The 14,651-nt window shown below is 48.7% G+C and overlaps 1 protein-coding gene across 1 annotated transcript in view; it reads left to right on the plus strand.

Annotated features, from left to right (window-relative positions):
• PLCD3 (phospholipase C delta 3) overlaps nucleotides 1-14,651 on the plus strand; it is a 92,262-nt gene that overhangs the window by 57,493 nt on the left and 20,118 nt on the right. The window contains exons 6-10 of the mRNA XM_077917463.1: nucleotides 1,860-2,061; nucleotides 3,330-3,474; nucleotides 8,571-8,723; nucleotides 9,907-10,026; nucleotides 12,784-12,819. Coding sequence (XP_077773589.1) covers nucleotides 1,860-2,061; nucleotides 3,330-3,474; nucleotides 8,571-8,723; nucleotides 9,907-10,026; nucleotides 12,784-12,819 — 656 coding nt within the window. The remainder of the gene's footprint in view (nucleotides 1-1,859; nucleotides 2,062-3,329; nucleotides 3,475-8,570; nucleotides 8,724-9,906; nucleotides 10,027-12,783; nucleotides 12,820-14,651) is intronic.

Raw genomic sequence — 14,651 nt, forward strand, 5'->3', positions numbered from 1 at the left:
CTTCAGGACAGGTACGGGAACAGAGGGGAAGGCGCGCAGCGCTTGTCCTCTGTTCCCGGGGCTTGCGGTGGGAAGAGGGTTTTTCCTCCCCACCGCCAACATTCAGAACAGCGAGAGAAGGATGCACTCTCGGAGACGAGCGGGCGCCAGGAGGACGCGGACGCTGAGGGGACAGCAGGCGCACGGCAGCCGCGCCATCGTCTCCGGCTCGGAGGGCCCCTGGACCCCACCCCGACGCCGGGCGGTGGGCGAGGGGAAGCTGTCGGCGCGGCAGGGCCGCGGATAGACGGGGGCGGGAGGCGGCGGAGGCGGCGCCGCCTGAGAGCAGGCACCGCGAACGGATCGGGTCGCTAAGCGAGGGCGACGCAACGCCGGACGGACGCGGGGAAGGGGAGGCTGCCGCTCCGCCTGAACGCCAGTCTCCGGAGGGCCCTCCCCGATGCGACCGTCGCTGCCCGGGAGGCTCTCCGCCCCGCCGCCAGCCTTCGGAGCAGCCTTCCGAAGGCTGCCGGTAGGGCGGAGAGACCTCCTCCCACCGCCAGCCTTCGGAGCAGCCTTCCGAAGGCTGGCGGCGGAAGGAGGTCTCTCCGCCCCGCCGCCAGCCTTCGGAGGAGGTCTGATGACAGTGGGGAAGACGCGCTGCGCTTCCCCGCTGTCCCGGAGATTTCCCTATGGGCTTTCGTCTTGCGAAGGAAGCCCATAGGGAAATTCGTTTTGCGAAGCACCTCCAAAACTGAAAACCCTTTCGTCTAGCGGGTTTTCCGTCTTGTGAGGCGTTCGTCTTGCGGGGCACCACTGTACTGGAAGAGGGGGCTAGCCAATTAATAATCTGCTCTAGCTAGCTGGGCAAGGCACGTAGGCTAACAGGTCAGCTATCTATAAATCGGATGGTTTTGGGGCATAGTTTTGTGAAGCTCGTGTTCTGACTGTAGGCCGTGGGGCTGTGCCAACGAAGGCCGCCTGGGCATAGCTGTCAACTTTTCCCCTTTCTTGCGAGGAATCCTATTCGGAATAAGGAGATTTCCCTTTAAAAAAGGGAAACGTTGACAGCTATGCGCCTGGGGGATGGCCTCACCACTTCTTGAGGGCTTCCCAGTGACAGATCAAAGCGTTTGCTTGGTAATGTATATAATACGATATGATACGATAATCTTTATTGTCATTGTCCCATGCAGAACAACAAAATTGAAAAATCTACATAAGACATTCAGAAGCCAACAAGCCTGCTATCCCAGCTATCCCAACCTGGTTAGCCCCCTAAAAACTCTGATATTCCATTTTAAAATACAATATACAGTGGTACCTCGGGTTAAGTACTTAATTCGTTCCGGAGGTCCGTACTTAACCTGAAACTGTTCTTAACCTGAAGCAGCACTTTAGCTAATGGGGCCTCCCGCTGCCATTGCGCCGCCAGAGCACAATTTCTGTTCTCATCCTGAAGCAAAGTTCTTAACCTGAAGCACTATTTCTGGGTTAGCGGAGTCTGTAACCTGAAGCGTATGTAACCTGAAGTGTATGTAACCCGAGGTACCACTGTACTCCCATAGAGACTCCTTATACTGCATTTAAAACCAAAATCGCATTGGGGTAGAAACTGTTTCTCAGGCTAGTCCTAGTCTTTATAACCCTGTACTTTCTTCCAGAAGGCAGAAGCTGAAAGAGATCATTTCCGGGGTGCGCACTAATGCTTGCTGTTTAGAATAAAACCTTTAATCTTCTCACTCGCTTGTGTTCTCTAGTGCTTCCAAATCTCACTAACATGAACCACCTTGCATTTGGCAAGACGCGCCGTTCTTAGGAAATGCGTACGCTGGGTGGAGTCTGAAACTCTCTCCGCTAACCACGTCTTCGTCCCACAGCCAGGCAGCACAATCTCATGATGATGGATGGCTTCATGATGTACCTGCTGTCCTCGGCTGGAGACATCCTCAACCAGGGCCACGCAAAGATATACCAGGACATGACGCAGCCGCTGTGCCATTACTTTATCTCCTCCTCCCATAACACCTACCTGACGCAGAACCAGATTGGAGGCGCCAGTAGCACTGAGGCCTACATCCGGTAAGCAGCTTTTGTGGCCGAAGCAACAGAACAGCTGTAGCCAGAGTGGGTCCCAGTAACTGCTTTCAGATGGCAACGGGGATAGGTAAAGGATCCCAGCAAATAATGGTGGGTGCAAGGCCATTGGCTGCAACATTTTGGCCAGGGCATGCTGGGAGGCAGTGGGTGAGCTGGAGCGGAGAGAGGAATCTGATTGGTTGGTTGGTGGGGCTGCTTTGAACAGGCCAGGGGGAAGGAGGCCACATGGCAAGGCAGGATTACTGAAGGACAACCAGGTACCTGGAGAGAGAACAACGCATTTCGCTTTCCTCAGCTCAGGTGATTCCGTTAATTATGTGGCCCATAATCCCCAAAGGAGCCCTGCGGAACAACGTGTGGGAAACTGAGCCGTCCCTTGGGTGGGAAGGCACAAGCTGTTTACACCTTGAAGTTAGTGGATCATACTGAATAAAGTTTGTTCGAAGAGTGCCGGCTAGCACAACACTTGCCTGGCTCCCTGTAAGGGGCTGGAGGACTTGAACTCAGCACTCAGGCAGCAAGACCCGGGCTGCTGTACACCTTGCAGAACTGAGCAACGTCTTGTGCTAAATAGTAACACAGACTCTTCCTTTTCCCTCCTTGCGCTTCCCGATGTGTGATTGTGTCTCCTACCTGAATAACAACAACAACAACAACAACAACAACAATAACAATAATAATAATAATAATAATTTCTTATTTATACCCTGCCCATCTGGCTGAGTTTCCCCAGCCACTCTGGGCGGCTCCCAATCAAGTGTTAAAAACAGCACAGCATTAAATATTAAAAACTTCCATAAACAGGGCTGCCTTCAGATGTCTTTTAAAGATAGGATAGCTGATTATTTCCTTCACATCTGAAGGGAGGGCGTTCCACAGGGCGGGCGCCACTACCGAGAAGGCCCTCTGCCTGGTTCCCTGTAACCTCACTTCTCGCAATGAGGGAACTGCCAGAAGGCCCTCGGCACTGGATCTCGGTGTCCAGGCTGAACAACCCTTGGCCCTTGTCGGCCTCAACCGGAACTTGACCCCTTGGCCTATATTGGTCCACGGTCCATCTCTGAGGTTGGGCAAGGCGTCGCAATCTTCCCTGCCTCTCTAAGACTCATAAAATCTTAGGTGCTAATTGCATCTCATGCCTCACGTTCCTGCCCTGTGGATGACCTGTGCTCGCCTGACAGCTCCTTGACAGGCAGAGGGCTGAAACGCAGAGTCCCATCATCACCTCACCCCATTTCTGTCTTCGGCAGGGCTTTGATGAAGGGGTGTCGCTGTGTGGAGCTTGACTGCTGGGAGGGGTCCAACGGGGAGCCTATCATCTACCACGGCCACACTCTGACCTCCAAGATCCTCTTCCGGGATGTGATTGAAAGCATCCGGGACCATGCATTCAAGGTAGGCTAAACCAGAGTTTTCAGAAATGCGGGTAGCAAGAAGATTGATTGATTGCAGTTCTTAAGGCTCCTCAGAAGGGAGAAGGAGCTGCATTTGATGTTCTGAGACCCAAATATTTCTCTCAGGAGCTTTCTTCGCTGCCCAACCACTTAGTCACTTAGCTGTATCATGATTCATGAGCAAATTTAATTGCTGGAAACGATTGTGCAAGCTTCCTTTTTCAAAGGCGGTGCATGCAAAAGGTCGCAGCGGGTACAATTCTAGATGGTGTCTGGCTTGCATTTTTTTAAAAAATGTTTTTGTACTCAAAGTAGTTAAGCCTTTTTTAAAAACCCCATTGGATTAAGCATTAAAAAAAACAAACAAAAAACTGTTGCTTGTTTAGGTGGGGGTATCTTCTGTTGCATGTGTGCAAATATTGATAATGCAGAAGGCATTTTAATGCAACAATGGGGTCGCCAACAAGGCGCTGTTCAGATATGCTGTTAGATTGCAGCTCGCATCATCTCTCGCCATTGGTCATAACTGGCTGGGGCTGGTGGGGGTTGGGAGTCCCATTAACATGCAGAAGGCACCAGGTGACTACCTCTTATCTAGGCAACGTGGCCTTCACCTTCACAATATGTGAAACACAAAGACTGATTTAATAGGCTCATACAGGAAACACAGGGACACGGGTGGCGCTGTGGTTTAACCACAGAGCCTAGGACTTGCCGATCAGAAGGTCAGCGGTTCGAATCCCCGCGACGGGGTGAGCTCCCGTTGCTCGGTCCCTGCTCCTGCCAACCTAGCAGTTCGAAAGCACGTCGAAGTGCAAGTAGATAAATAGGTACTGCTCTGGTGGGAAGGTAAACGGTGTTTCCGTGCCCTGCTCTGGTTCGCCAGAAGCGGCTTAGTCATGCTGGCCACATGACCCGGAAGCTGTATGCCAGCTCCCTCGGCCAGTAAAGCGAGATGAGCACTGCAACCCCAGAGTCGGCCACGACTGGACCTAACGGTCAGGGGTCCCTTTACCTTACACAGAACACTGGTTTGCATGTAATGCCAAGCCAAACCATGGTTTAGTGTGATTGAGCAAATGCGTGGGCTCCTAGAGATAATAGCTCATACGGAATGGGAAGGCGTTTATGGGTGTAATCAGGCTGAGGCTATCAAACACAATTTGTTGACCTGCCCTTTATATACAGTGCACAGAGAATTTTTTTTCATCCCCTATTCTTCATTGGTTCTCAGATCAATGCCCCCCGCCCCCCGCCGCCAGGAAGTGATAGTAGAACGCTAAGCTGATAAATATCTACAAATTACAATTCTGGTAGACAATTGTGCTCTGGCAGCTAAGAAGCTTCGCTCCAGTTATGTCAACGCATTGTAACTTCAAATTTTGCGCTGCATATTTTAATGCTGTAGACGTGTGCAGACTTAAGTTGTGCGATTTTAGAGGAATGCCTTGCTTTTTGCCCTCTGCTGTTCACTGTGAAGGCCTTTGGCTATATACAATAAAATGGTGCCTCGGGTTACATACGCTTCAGGTTACATACGCTTCAGGTTACACACTCCACTAAGCCAGAAATAGTGCTTCAGGTTAAGAACTTTGCTTCAGGATAAGAACAGAAATCATGCTCCGGCGGCGCGGCAGCAGCGGGAGGCCCCATTAGCTAAAGTGGTGCTTCAGGTTAAGAACAGTTTCAGGTTAAGTACGGACCTCCGGAACGAATTAAGTACTTAACCCGAGGTACCACTGTAACCTGGATTGATTGGAATGAAGACTCCCCCTGCTGGGCTTTTCATGTGGTCCTGCTGCAATGCCCAGCGCTGACCCATCATTTATTTTAGGATTACGTCCAAGCCCTGACTTGTGGTTTGTCTCCCCCAACCAACCATGAGCAGCAAAACTGAGAGCAAACCTTGGTTACATCTCAGTGTAATGGTATACCAAACCATGGCTTAGCCCTGGGTATTATGGAGGAAGTAGAATTGGGAGAATGTTGGGAGAATGTTGTCGCTGTGACCTTTGCTCTGGGAATACACATATTTGCTTGTTGCGTGGCGAGTTCCCGCCTCCCCCCCGAGGAAATAAAGACACAAGACACAAGAATTCAGGTTAATGGGTCAAATTAGGCCACAACTTTATTAATTACAGGAATTGAGCGGTATTGGCTTATGATAATAATAATAATAATAATTTATTATTTGTACCCCGCCCATCTGGCTGGGTTTCCCCAGCCACTCTGGGCGGCTTCCAACAAAGATGAAAAATACACAAAAATGTCACATATTAAAAACTTCCCTGAACAGGGCTGCCTTCAGATGTCTTCTGAATGTCAGGTAGTTGTTTATCGCTTTGACATCTGATGGGAGGGCGTTCCACAGGGCGGGCACCACTACCGAGAAGGCCCTCTGCCTGGTTCCCTGTAACTTGGCCTCTCGCAGCGAGGGAACCGCCAGAAGGCCCTCGGAACTGGACCTCCGTGTCCGGGCAGAACGATGGGGGAGGAGACGCTCCTTCAGATATACTGGACCAAGGCCGTTTAGGGCTTTAAAGGTCAGCACCAACACTTTGAATTGTGCTCAGAAACGTACTGGGAGCCAATGTAGGTCTTTCAAGACCGGTGTTATATGGTCTCGGCGGCCGCTCCCAGTCACCAGTCTAGCTGCCGCATTCTGGATTAGTTGTAGTTTCTGGGTCACCTTCAAAGGTAGCCCCACGTAGAGCGCATTGCAGTAGTCCAAGCGGGAGATAACCAGAGCATGCACCACTCTGGCGAGACAGTCTGCAGGCAGATAGGGTCTCAGCCTACGTACCAGATGGAGCTGGTAAACAGCTGCCCTGGATACAGATTTGACCTGTGCCTCCATGGACAGCTGTGAGTCCAAAATAACTCCCAGGCTGCGCACCTGGTCCTTAGGCCTTAGGCTTAGGCATTGGTCCTAACTACTAACCGACTTGTAGGCCGGAAGGGTTAATCACCAGTGGGAGGAGTCCTGCTGAGGCACGTCAACTAGGACCTCCCCCCGGTGTCACCGCGTGGGGGCGTGCCGTGGGCCCACACCTCCATAGGCTTAGGACAAGGCCACGCCCCCCGGAATCCTTTACCGGACTACCCTTGTTTGGGGAAGGCGATGGCGCTCCTTCCCCCCTTCATTTGCATAACAATAGGACAGTACCCCACCAATGCCTAACCGCCAATACCGAAGAGTTGTGACGGTTTGCTACGAGGTAGGCGAAAACCAAATGGATGTTGTCGCTGTGACCTTTGCTCTGGGAATACACATATTTGCTTGTTTGCGATAAACCTTTAGTGTCATGTGCGAGCTGGGCTGATGTCGCAACTCACATTATGCATGCCAACGTGTTATGAAAAGACTCTTTTCCATTATACAGAATGTTCCCTGCTCCCTTAATAGTACCTGAGGAAGACCAGATTAATGAAGGCTGATAGTTACTCTATGCTTTTGGAATCTGGGCCAAATACTACCTGGCTGGGTGGGGTTTCCCGAGGAACTGCTTTTGCAATCTTTAATTTGGCGAGAAAGAGACACGACAGGTTTGGGTTTGTGGCTGACTTGAAAACATGGCTAACAGGAACCTGGCTGGGAGAAGCCAGATATTTACGTAGATTCTCGGAGCGCCAAACGGATGTTGTTTTGGGAGTAGCCCTGCCAGCTGCATTCTTGCTTTCCATCCAATTCAGCATAACCCTGAACATCTGCCTCTGGAACGTCCTGCTACTCCAGAAAAAGGTGTGAAGTAATACTGGCATCCTTTTGTGCTCTTCTCCCACTTATTGATGGAGTTGCAAGAAACAGGAGAAGAACCCTTCCCTGTGCTGAAAGATGGCATTTGCAACTGATTGTGCCTATCTGTTTACAGGAACCAGAAAGCATGTTCGCCATATCATAAAAAAAACCCCACCATCACATTTCTGTGAATTCTAGATTGGCACAAATGCTAGCCTGAATTCTGGTTGCTGGGGGATAATAGCCAGAGGGCTACTTGCCATTGTGTCCCGCTTGTGGCTGCTTCTTCTTCTTCTTCTTCTTCTTCTTCTTCTTCTTCTTCTTCTTCTTCTTCTTCTTCTTCTTTGCCTCCTCCTCCTCCTCCTCTTCTTATCATTTGTACACCACCCATCTGACTGGGTTGCCCCAGCCACTCTGGGCAGCTTCCAGCATATATAAAAACATAATACAGTCGTACCTTGCTTCTCGAACGCCTTGGTACTTGTACGTTTTGGCTCCTGAACACCAAAAACTCGGACATGTTCCAGTTTTTGAACGTTTTTTGGAAGCTGAACGTTCAGCGCGACTTCTGCGGCTTCCGATTGGCTGCAGGAGCTAGCTGCAGCCAATCAGAAGCCATGCCTTGGTTTTTGAATGGTTCTGGGAGTCAAACGGACTCCCAGAATGGATTAAGTTCGACAGCCAAGGTACTGCTGCAAAACTATACATATTAAAAGGCTTCCTTATACAAGGCTGCCTTCAGATGTCTCCTAAAAGTTATATAGTTACTCATCTCCGTGACATCTGATGGGAGGGCGTTCCACAGGGTGGGTGCCACTACCGAGGATTAAAGCTAACCATCTAATGCAATTAGGAAAGCATAACATGAGTAGGGGAAAAAAGAAATTCATTCTAACCAGCGAATGATCAACACATGAAAAGCTAGGATGAAACAGTTCCTAAAATGTTTTGAGGTTGCAAATGTACACAAAATTTCATGCAAGCCAGAGTAAAATGCTGTGTGTGTGTGTGTGTGTGTGTGTGTGTGTGTGTGTGTTTATTAAAAAAAGGAAAAAAAGTACAGTGGTACCTCAGGTTAAGTACTTAATTCGTTCTGGAGGTCCGTTCTTAACCTGAAGCACCACTTTAGCTAATGGGGCCTCCTGCTGCCGTTGCGCCGCCAGAGCACGATTTCTGTTCTTATCCTGAAGCAAAGTTCTTAACCTGAAGCACTATTTCTGGCTTAGTGGAGTGTGTAACCTGAAGCGTATGTAACCTGAAGCGTATGTAACCCGAGATACCACTGTAATCATTTGAAGGGTTGATGGAAAGAATCTTGGAGGTGGCATATGCCTTCTGACTCCATCTTGTCTCCTCAGCATTCTTCCTATCCTGTGATTCTCTCTCTGGAAAACCACTGTGGGCCGGAACAGCAGTCCAAGATGGCGCGCCACATGAAGGCTATTTTAGGGAACATGCTTGTGACCCAACCACTGGATGGAGACACGCCCAAACAGCTCCCATCACCAGAGGTAACACCATTTAGGGCAAGGGTGGGGAACCTTTGACCCTCCAGACTTGGTTGGACAACGACTTCCATCAGCCTCGGCCATTTGGCTATGCTTAACTGGGGCTGGTGGCAGTTGTAGTGGATGGCCAAAAGTTCCTCCCTCCCAATTTATTTCTAGCATCGTACTAGGTGATGTCACTCATATCACCTGTGATACAGTCGGGCTGGGAATTTTGCTGAGGAGAAAACCAAAGTCAACGAGGAGGTTGACTTGACAAATAGATTACCTGTTCTAGCTTTAAGAAACTTTGCTTTCAACAACAACAAAAGCCAAGGTGAATTTTGGTACCCAATGCCAGATGTTTGCACTTGTGCAGTACTGATATCCAAAAAGATTATGTGGAGGGAAATGGCAGCCTAATGGACTTTGGGTAATGTAGTAGCTGAGTTATTGCAAGATTTTCTTCATCCAGCTTCCTTTTTAGTCCTAGTAAGGTAATTAGTTCTTGTAAGGGATGTAGGGTTTTAACACCTAACAGGTGTGAACAAGACACTTTATGGCCAGGACTATCAGACGTCCGATTCACATTTGCACCCCACAGAAATATTCATTGAATTTTGCAGGAGCAAAGTGAGAATGCTGGCACTGTTGGGCTGGCGAGCCTTTTTGATTAAGATTGCATTTAAAGGCCAAGCTGCGTAGTTTGCGCTTTGCAAAACAGCACATGAATTGAAACACAGCCATCCTTCAAAATCTATAGTTCTTCACATTCTGCAATAGTGCATTTTTCAGCCAAGTAAGGTGTACAAAAATGCGTATACTGGAGCAAAGTGTGCATTAAAATGCATATAATGGAGGAAATTGCATACAAAAAAATATCATTGTATTAGGGAAAGTGATTCTGAAAAAAATGCATGTATGAGGAAAAATTGAATACCAACTTGCTGAATACCAGTTGGGAGAGACGCTCGCTGATGAATTTTCATTAGCATTGTTTTTTTAAAAATGCAAACGGATGTAGATAACTGAATTTAAAAATGGAAAAATGGGGGAAACCCAAACCAAAAGATTCGCCCAATTCTATTCGGGCCCTGGGCAAATTCTGGAGCCCTGACGCCTCCGCTAATTGGGTTATTACAATTTCACGTGCAAGGTTTCGTTAGAGAATTAAGCTGTTTAAACTCCACTCCTTCAAACCCCACAGCAGTTAAAGTGGAAGATATTGGTGAAGGCAAAGAAGTTGCCAGAGGACAAGGGTGATCCCGAAAAAATGAGCTACATTACAAATCCTGAGGAAGAAATGCAGGAGGAAGAGGAAGATAAGGTGAGGACACAGCAGAGATTAGACCCCTTCCCCTAAGAGAGAGAAAAATTACATGGATAAGCTGTCTCATTAATAGCAAACTCTTATTGGCTGAGTGCTGACAGACATAGCCAAAGCTACTGAGAAGATAGATGGAGGGAGCCCTGAAAGTTTATACGTGCTCAAAAAGTGTTCAGGAAAAAACCCTAAAGGGGCAAACCTCCCTAAGCTGAATATGCTAACTGACCATGGAATATCAAGATGTGATGATGTCCACTAGCTTATATGGCTTTTCAAGAGGATTAGATTTTAAAGAGGATTAGCGTCAGGGACACGGGTGGCACTGTGGGATAAACCACAGAGCCTAGGGCTTGCCGATCGGAAGGTTGGCGGTTCGAATCCCCGCGACGGGGTGAGCTCCTGTTGCTCGGTCCCTGCTCCTGCCAACCTAGCAGTTTGAAAGCACGTCAAAGTGCTAGATAAATAGGTACCGCTCTGGCGGGAAGGTAAACGGCGTTTCCATGCGCTGCTCTGGTTCTCCAGAAGCGGCTTAGTCATGCTGGCAAGCAACCCCAGAGCCATCCGCAACTGGACCTAACGGTCAGGGCTCCCTTTACCTTTACCTAGTGTTAGGGACCGTGCTGAGTAAGTAAGTAAGTAAATTTTTATTTATACCCCACCCTCCCCGGCCAAGACCGGGTTCAGGGCGGCTAACATCACATATCAAATACATTAAAACACAATCAAACAATTAATTAAAATACAGCTTAAAAATTAGAATCAGAATAAAATTAAATGATTGCCCATTTAATCATTCATTTAATCATTTAATCCCTACAATCATAGGGATTGGGAACCTCATGTATTCATCAAGGCCAGCTGTACATGTTGGTCCCACATGAGCTGATAAAAGTGTCAAAGAGGTAACTTGCAGGGTCCCATAGAGTGGGGACAAACTGGGCCCGGACCAAAGGCCAGGTGTAACAACTCCGTCTTGCTGGCCCTGCGGAAGGATGTCAAGTCCCACAGGGCCCTGGTCTTCTGCGACAGTGTTCCACCAGGCTGGGGCCAAAGCTGAAAAGGCCTTGGCCCTGGTTGAGGCCAGTTTAACCTCCTTGAGGCCCGGGACATCCAATATATTATTTGTGGACCGTAAGGTCCTCTGCAGGGCATACCAGGAGAGGTGGTCCTGTAGGTACGAGGGTCCTAGGCCGCATAGCACTTTAAAGGTTAAAACCAGCTGCTTAAAGCTGACCTGTACTCCACCGGGAGCCAGTGCAGCTGAGGAGCGCTGCACTCAGGAAGAATGGTGGGAGCCACCTCCACCCCCGATCCTGACCCTGAATCTTCCCAGGAGCAGGAGGACAGCATAGATTTGGAACAGCGGTTTGCAGAGGGGCATAGTTCAGAAGGCAGAAGCTGGGAAATACTGGACGGGGAATAGCTAGGAGAAGAAACACTGGAAGAGAGAGAGGGTTAACAGATTCATAGTCTCTGGACAGCATTCACACCCCTTCTCCAAAGTCACAGAGAGCTCAGAAAGTGTCAGAATAGAAAGTGCAGGGGGTACAAGCTCAGATCACAAGACGTAGGAGTGACGTAGATTAATAGGGACGGAGGGGCGAGTATCCCTTAATTGGGAGCACCGCCATTTCTAGGAGATCTGTTCTTTGTTCTCTCACTGTGATTATTAAAGATTCTAACTAGTAAGGCGTTCCTTTATCTACTGCCACGGGGGGAGGAAACCAATTCCCCAAAGCCTGACAATTAGACAGGTTCACACAGGATAAATCTGTGAGTGGCCACCAGTAATGATCATGAATTGTAGAACTGTTGAGTTGGAAGGGACCCCATGGGTCATCTAGTCCAACCCACTGCAATGCAGGAATGTCAGCGAAATCACCCATGACGGATGGCCACCCGACCTCTGCTTAAAAACATCCAGGGAAGGAGAGTCCATCGCTTCCCGTTCCGCTGTCAAACAGCTCCTATTGTCAGAAAGTTCTTCCTGAAGTTTAGTTGGAATCTCATTTCTTGTCACTTGAAGCCGTTGGTTCGGGTCCTAGCCTCCGGAACAGGAGAAAACAAGCTAGCTCCATCTTCCATGTGACGGCCCCTGACATATTTGAATATAGTTGTCATATCTCCCCTCTCTGTCTCCTCTTTTCCAGGCTAAACATACCCAGCTCCTTCGACCGTTCTTCATAAGGTTTAGTTTCCTGACCCATGGTCATATGGGTCACCATTCTCTGCACACATGATGCTACATCTAGGATAAGAGACAGCTGGGAAACCAACTGTGGGAGAGGAATCTACCGTATTTTTTGCTCTATAAGACTCACTTTTTCCCTCCTAAAAAGTAAGGGGAAATATGGGTGCGTCTTATGGAGCGAATGCAGGCTGCACAGCTATCCCAGAAGCCAGAACAGCAAGAGGGATTGCTGCTTTCACTGCGCAGCGATCCCTCTTGCTGTTCTGGCTTCTGAGATTCAGAATATTTTTTTTCTTGTTTTCCTCCTCCAAAAACTAGGTGCGTCTTGTGGTCCGGTGCGTCTTATAGGGCGAAAAATACGGTATTTATTGCCCTCAGGTCCTGTGCTTGCGGGCTTCCCAGAGGTCCCCGATTGTCCACTGTGTGGGGAGAGATGCTAAACGAGAGGGACTTTTTAGTCTGACCCAGATTGGCCATTTGTTCTTAGATATGCCCCTTCGAAAATATCCATAGATGTATTTTGTTTCTCACAGGAGGGTCTCTCTCTCTTTCTTTTCCCCTTCTAGTCTACGCATTCTCTTCAAGGGATTAAACCGTTGCAGGTGAGTACGTCTTGATTCCTGGAAAGGGCTGTCGCAGGGAATGTCCAGCCCAGTCACGTAAAACCAAATGCGTCGTGGTTTCTCTTCGCCTGGATAGGTGGTTGGTAGATCTGCAACTTAATGGAGGGAAAGCTTCCCATCATAGAATCATAGAGTTGGAATAGACCACAAGGGCCATCGAGTCCAACCCCCTGCCAAGCAGGAAACACCATCAGAGCACTCCTGACATATGGTTGTCAAGCCTCTGCTTAAAGACCTCCAAAGAAGGAGACTCCACCACACTCCTTGGCAGCAAATTCCACTGTCGAACAGCTCTTACTGTCAGGAAGTTCTTCCTAAATGTCACTTCTATTTCCTATGCAAAGATTCACTTATCTGACCACGAGGAATTCGTACCCAAACCTCACTATACACACTGCAGCTTCAGCAACTGGAACAGAGGGCATTTTTTTACTTCCTTGCTTGCCTTTTGCTGGTTGGCTGAAGCAGGGAGAGATTGGACAAATCAGAGAGCATTTTTTTCTAGGTTTTCCTGTTTGATATTTTTTGCTTTTGGGGGGTCAAATTTAAGTGGTAGGGAATGCGGCAGCTAGACTGATGACTGGGAGTGGCCGCCGAGACCATATAACACTGGTCCTGAAAGACCTAGATTGGCTCCCAGTACGTTTCCGAGCACAATTCAAAGTGTTGGTGCTGAGCTTTAAAGCCCTAAACGGCCTCAGCCCAGTATACCTGAAGGAGCGTCTCCACCCCCATCGTTCAACCCAGACACTGAGGTCCAGCTCTGAGGGCCTTCTGGTGGTTCCCTCACTGCAAGAAGTGAGGTTACAGGGAACCAGGCAGAGGGCCTTCTCGGTAGTGGCGCCTGCCCAGTAGAATGTCCTCCCACCAGATGTCAAGGAAATAAACAACTATCTGACTTTTAGAAGACATCTGAAGGCAGCTCTGTTTAGGGAAGTTTTAAATGTTTGGTGTTTTTAATATTCTGTTGAGAGCTGCCCAGGGTCGGTGGGGAAACCCAGCCAGTTAGGCGGGGCATAAATAAATTATTATTATTAGTAGTAGTAGTAGTAGTAGTAGAAATTTACCCATAGTAATTGATAGAAATAGCCAATTTGTTTTGCGAATGCAAGCCCTAATGAACGATTTCAAGGAAGCACATTGTGTTCAGCGAGCAGGACCTGCGCATACATGGGAAATATCCAAAAAGGAGGTGCAGATTTTGACAGGGCACATACCCCTGCCCCACGCAAGCCAGGAAAGTGCAGGGAAATCCACTCCTTGCACAGGTGGTTTTTCAGTCACAGGGTCCCGTCCCCCCAGTGAATGAAATTCTCTGTGATCCTCAGACCAAGGGAGTCTGAACCACTGGTTGCAATAACAGGACCTAGGATCCTTATTCTTCTGTGCCACTCATGGCAGCATCCTGGACAAAAGGGTTGCCAAACTGAGCCTGCAGTCCCACCACTGTAGACAGCCAGGTCTTGGAGATCAGAACAGCACACGATCCAGACCATCTTGAGCCTTGGAGGTTATCCATCCTTGGCCAGCTAGTAATGCAGCCTTTCCGAAAGCTAGTCCGAAAAAGCTATCTCACAAACATCTTTACACCAGCCCTGAAATCTGTCTCTCCACTTTGTGCCGGACCATAAAGAAGGCTGATCGCCGAAGAATTGATGCTTTTGAATTATGGTGCTGGAGGAGACTCTTGAGAGCCCCATGGACTGCAAGAAGATCAAACCTCTCCTTTCTGAAGGAAATCAGCCCTGAGTGCTCACTGGAAGGACAGATCCTGAAGCTGAGGCTCCAGTACTTTGGCCACCTCATGAGAA

This window comes from Podarcis muralis, chromosome 13 (genome assembly GCF_964188315.1).
Source record: "Podarcis muralis chromosome 13, rPodMur119.hap1.1, whole genome shotgun sequence".
NCBI lineage: Eukaryota > Metazoa > Chordata > Lepidosauria > Squamata > Lacertidae > Podarcis > Podarcis muralis.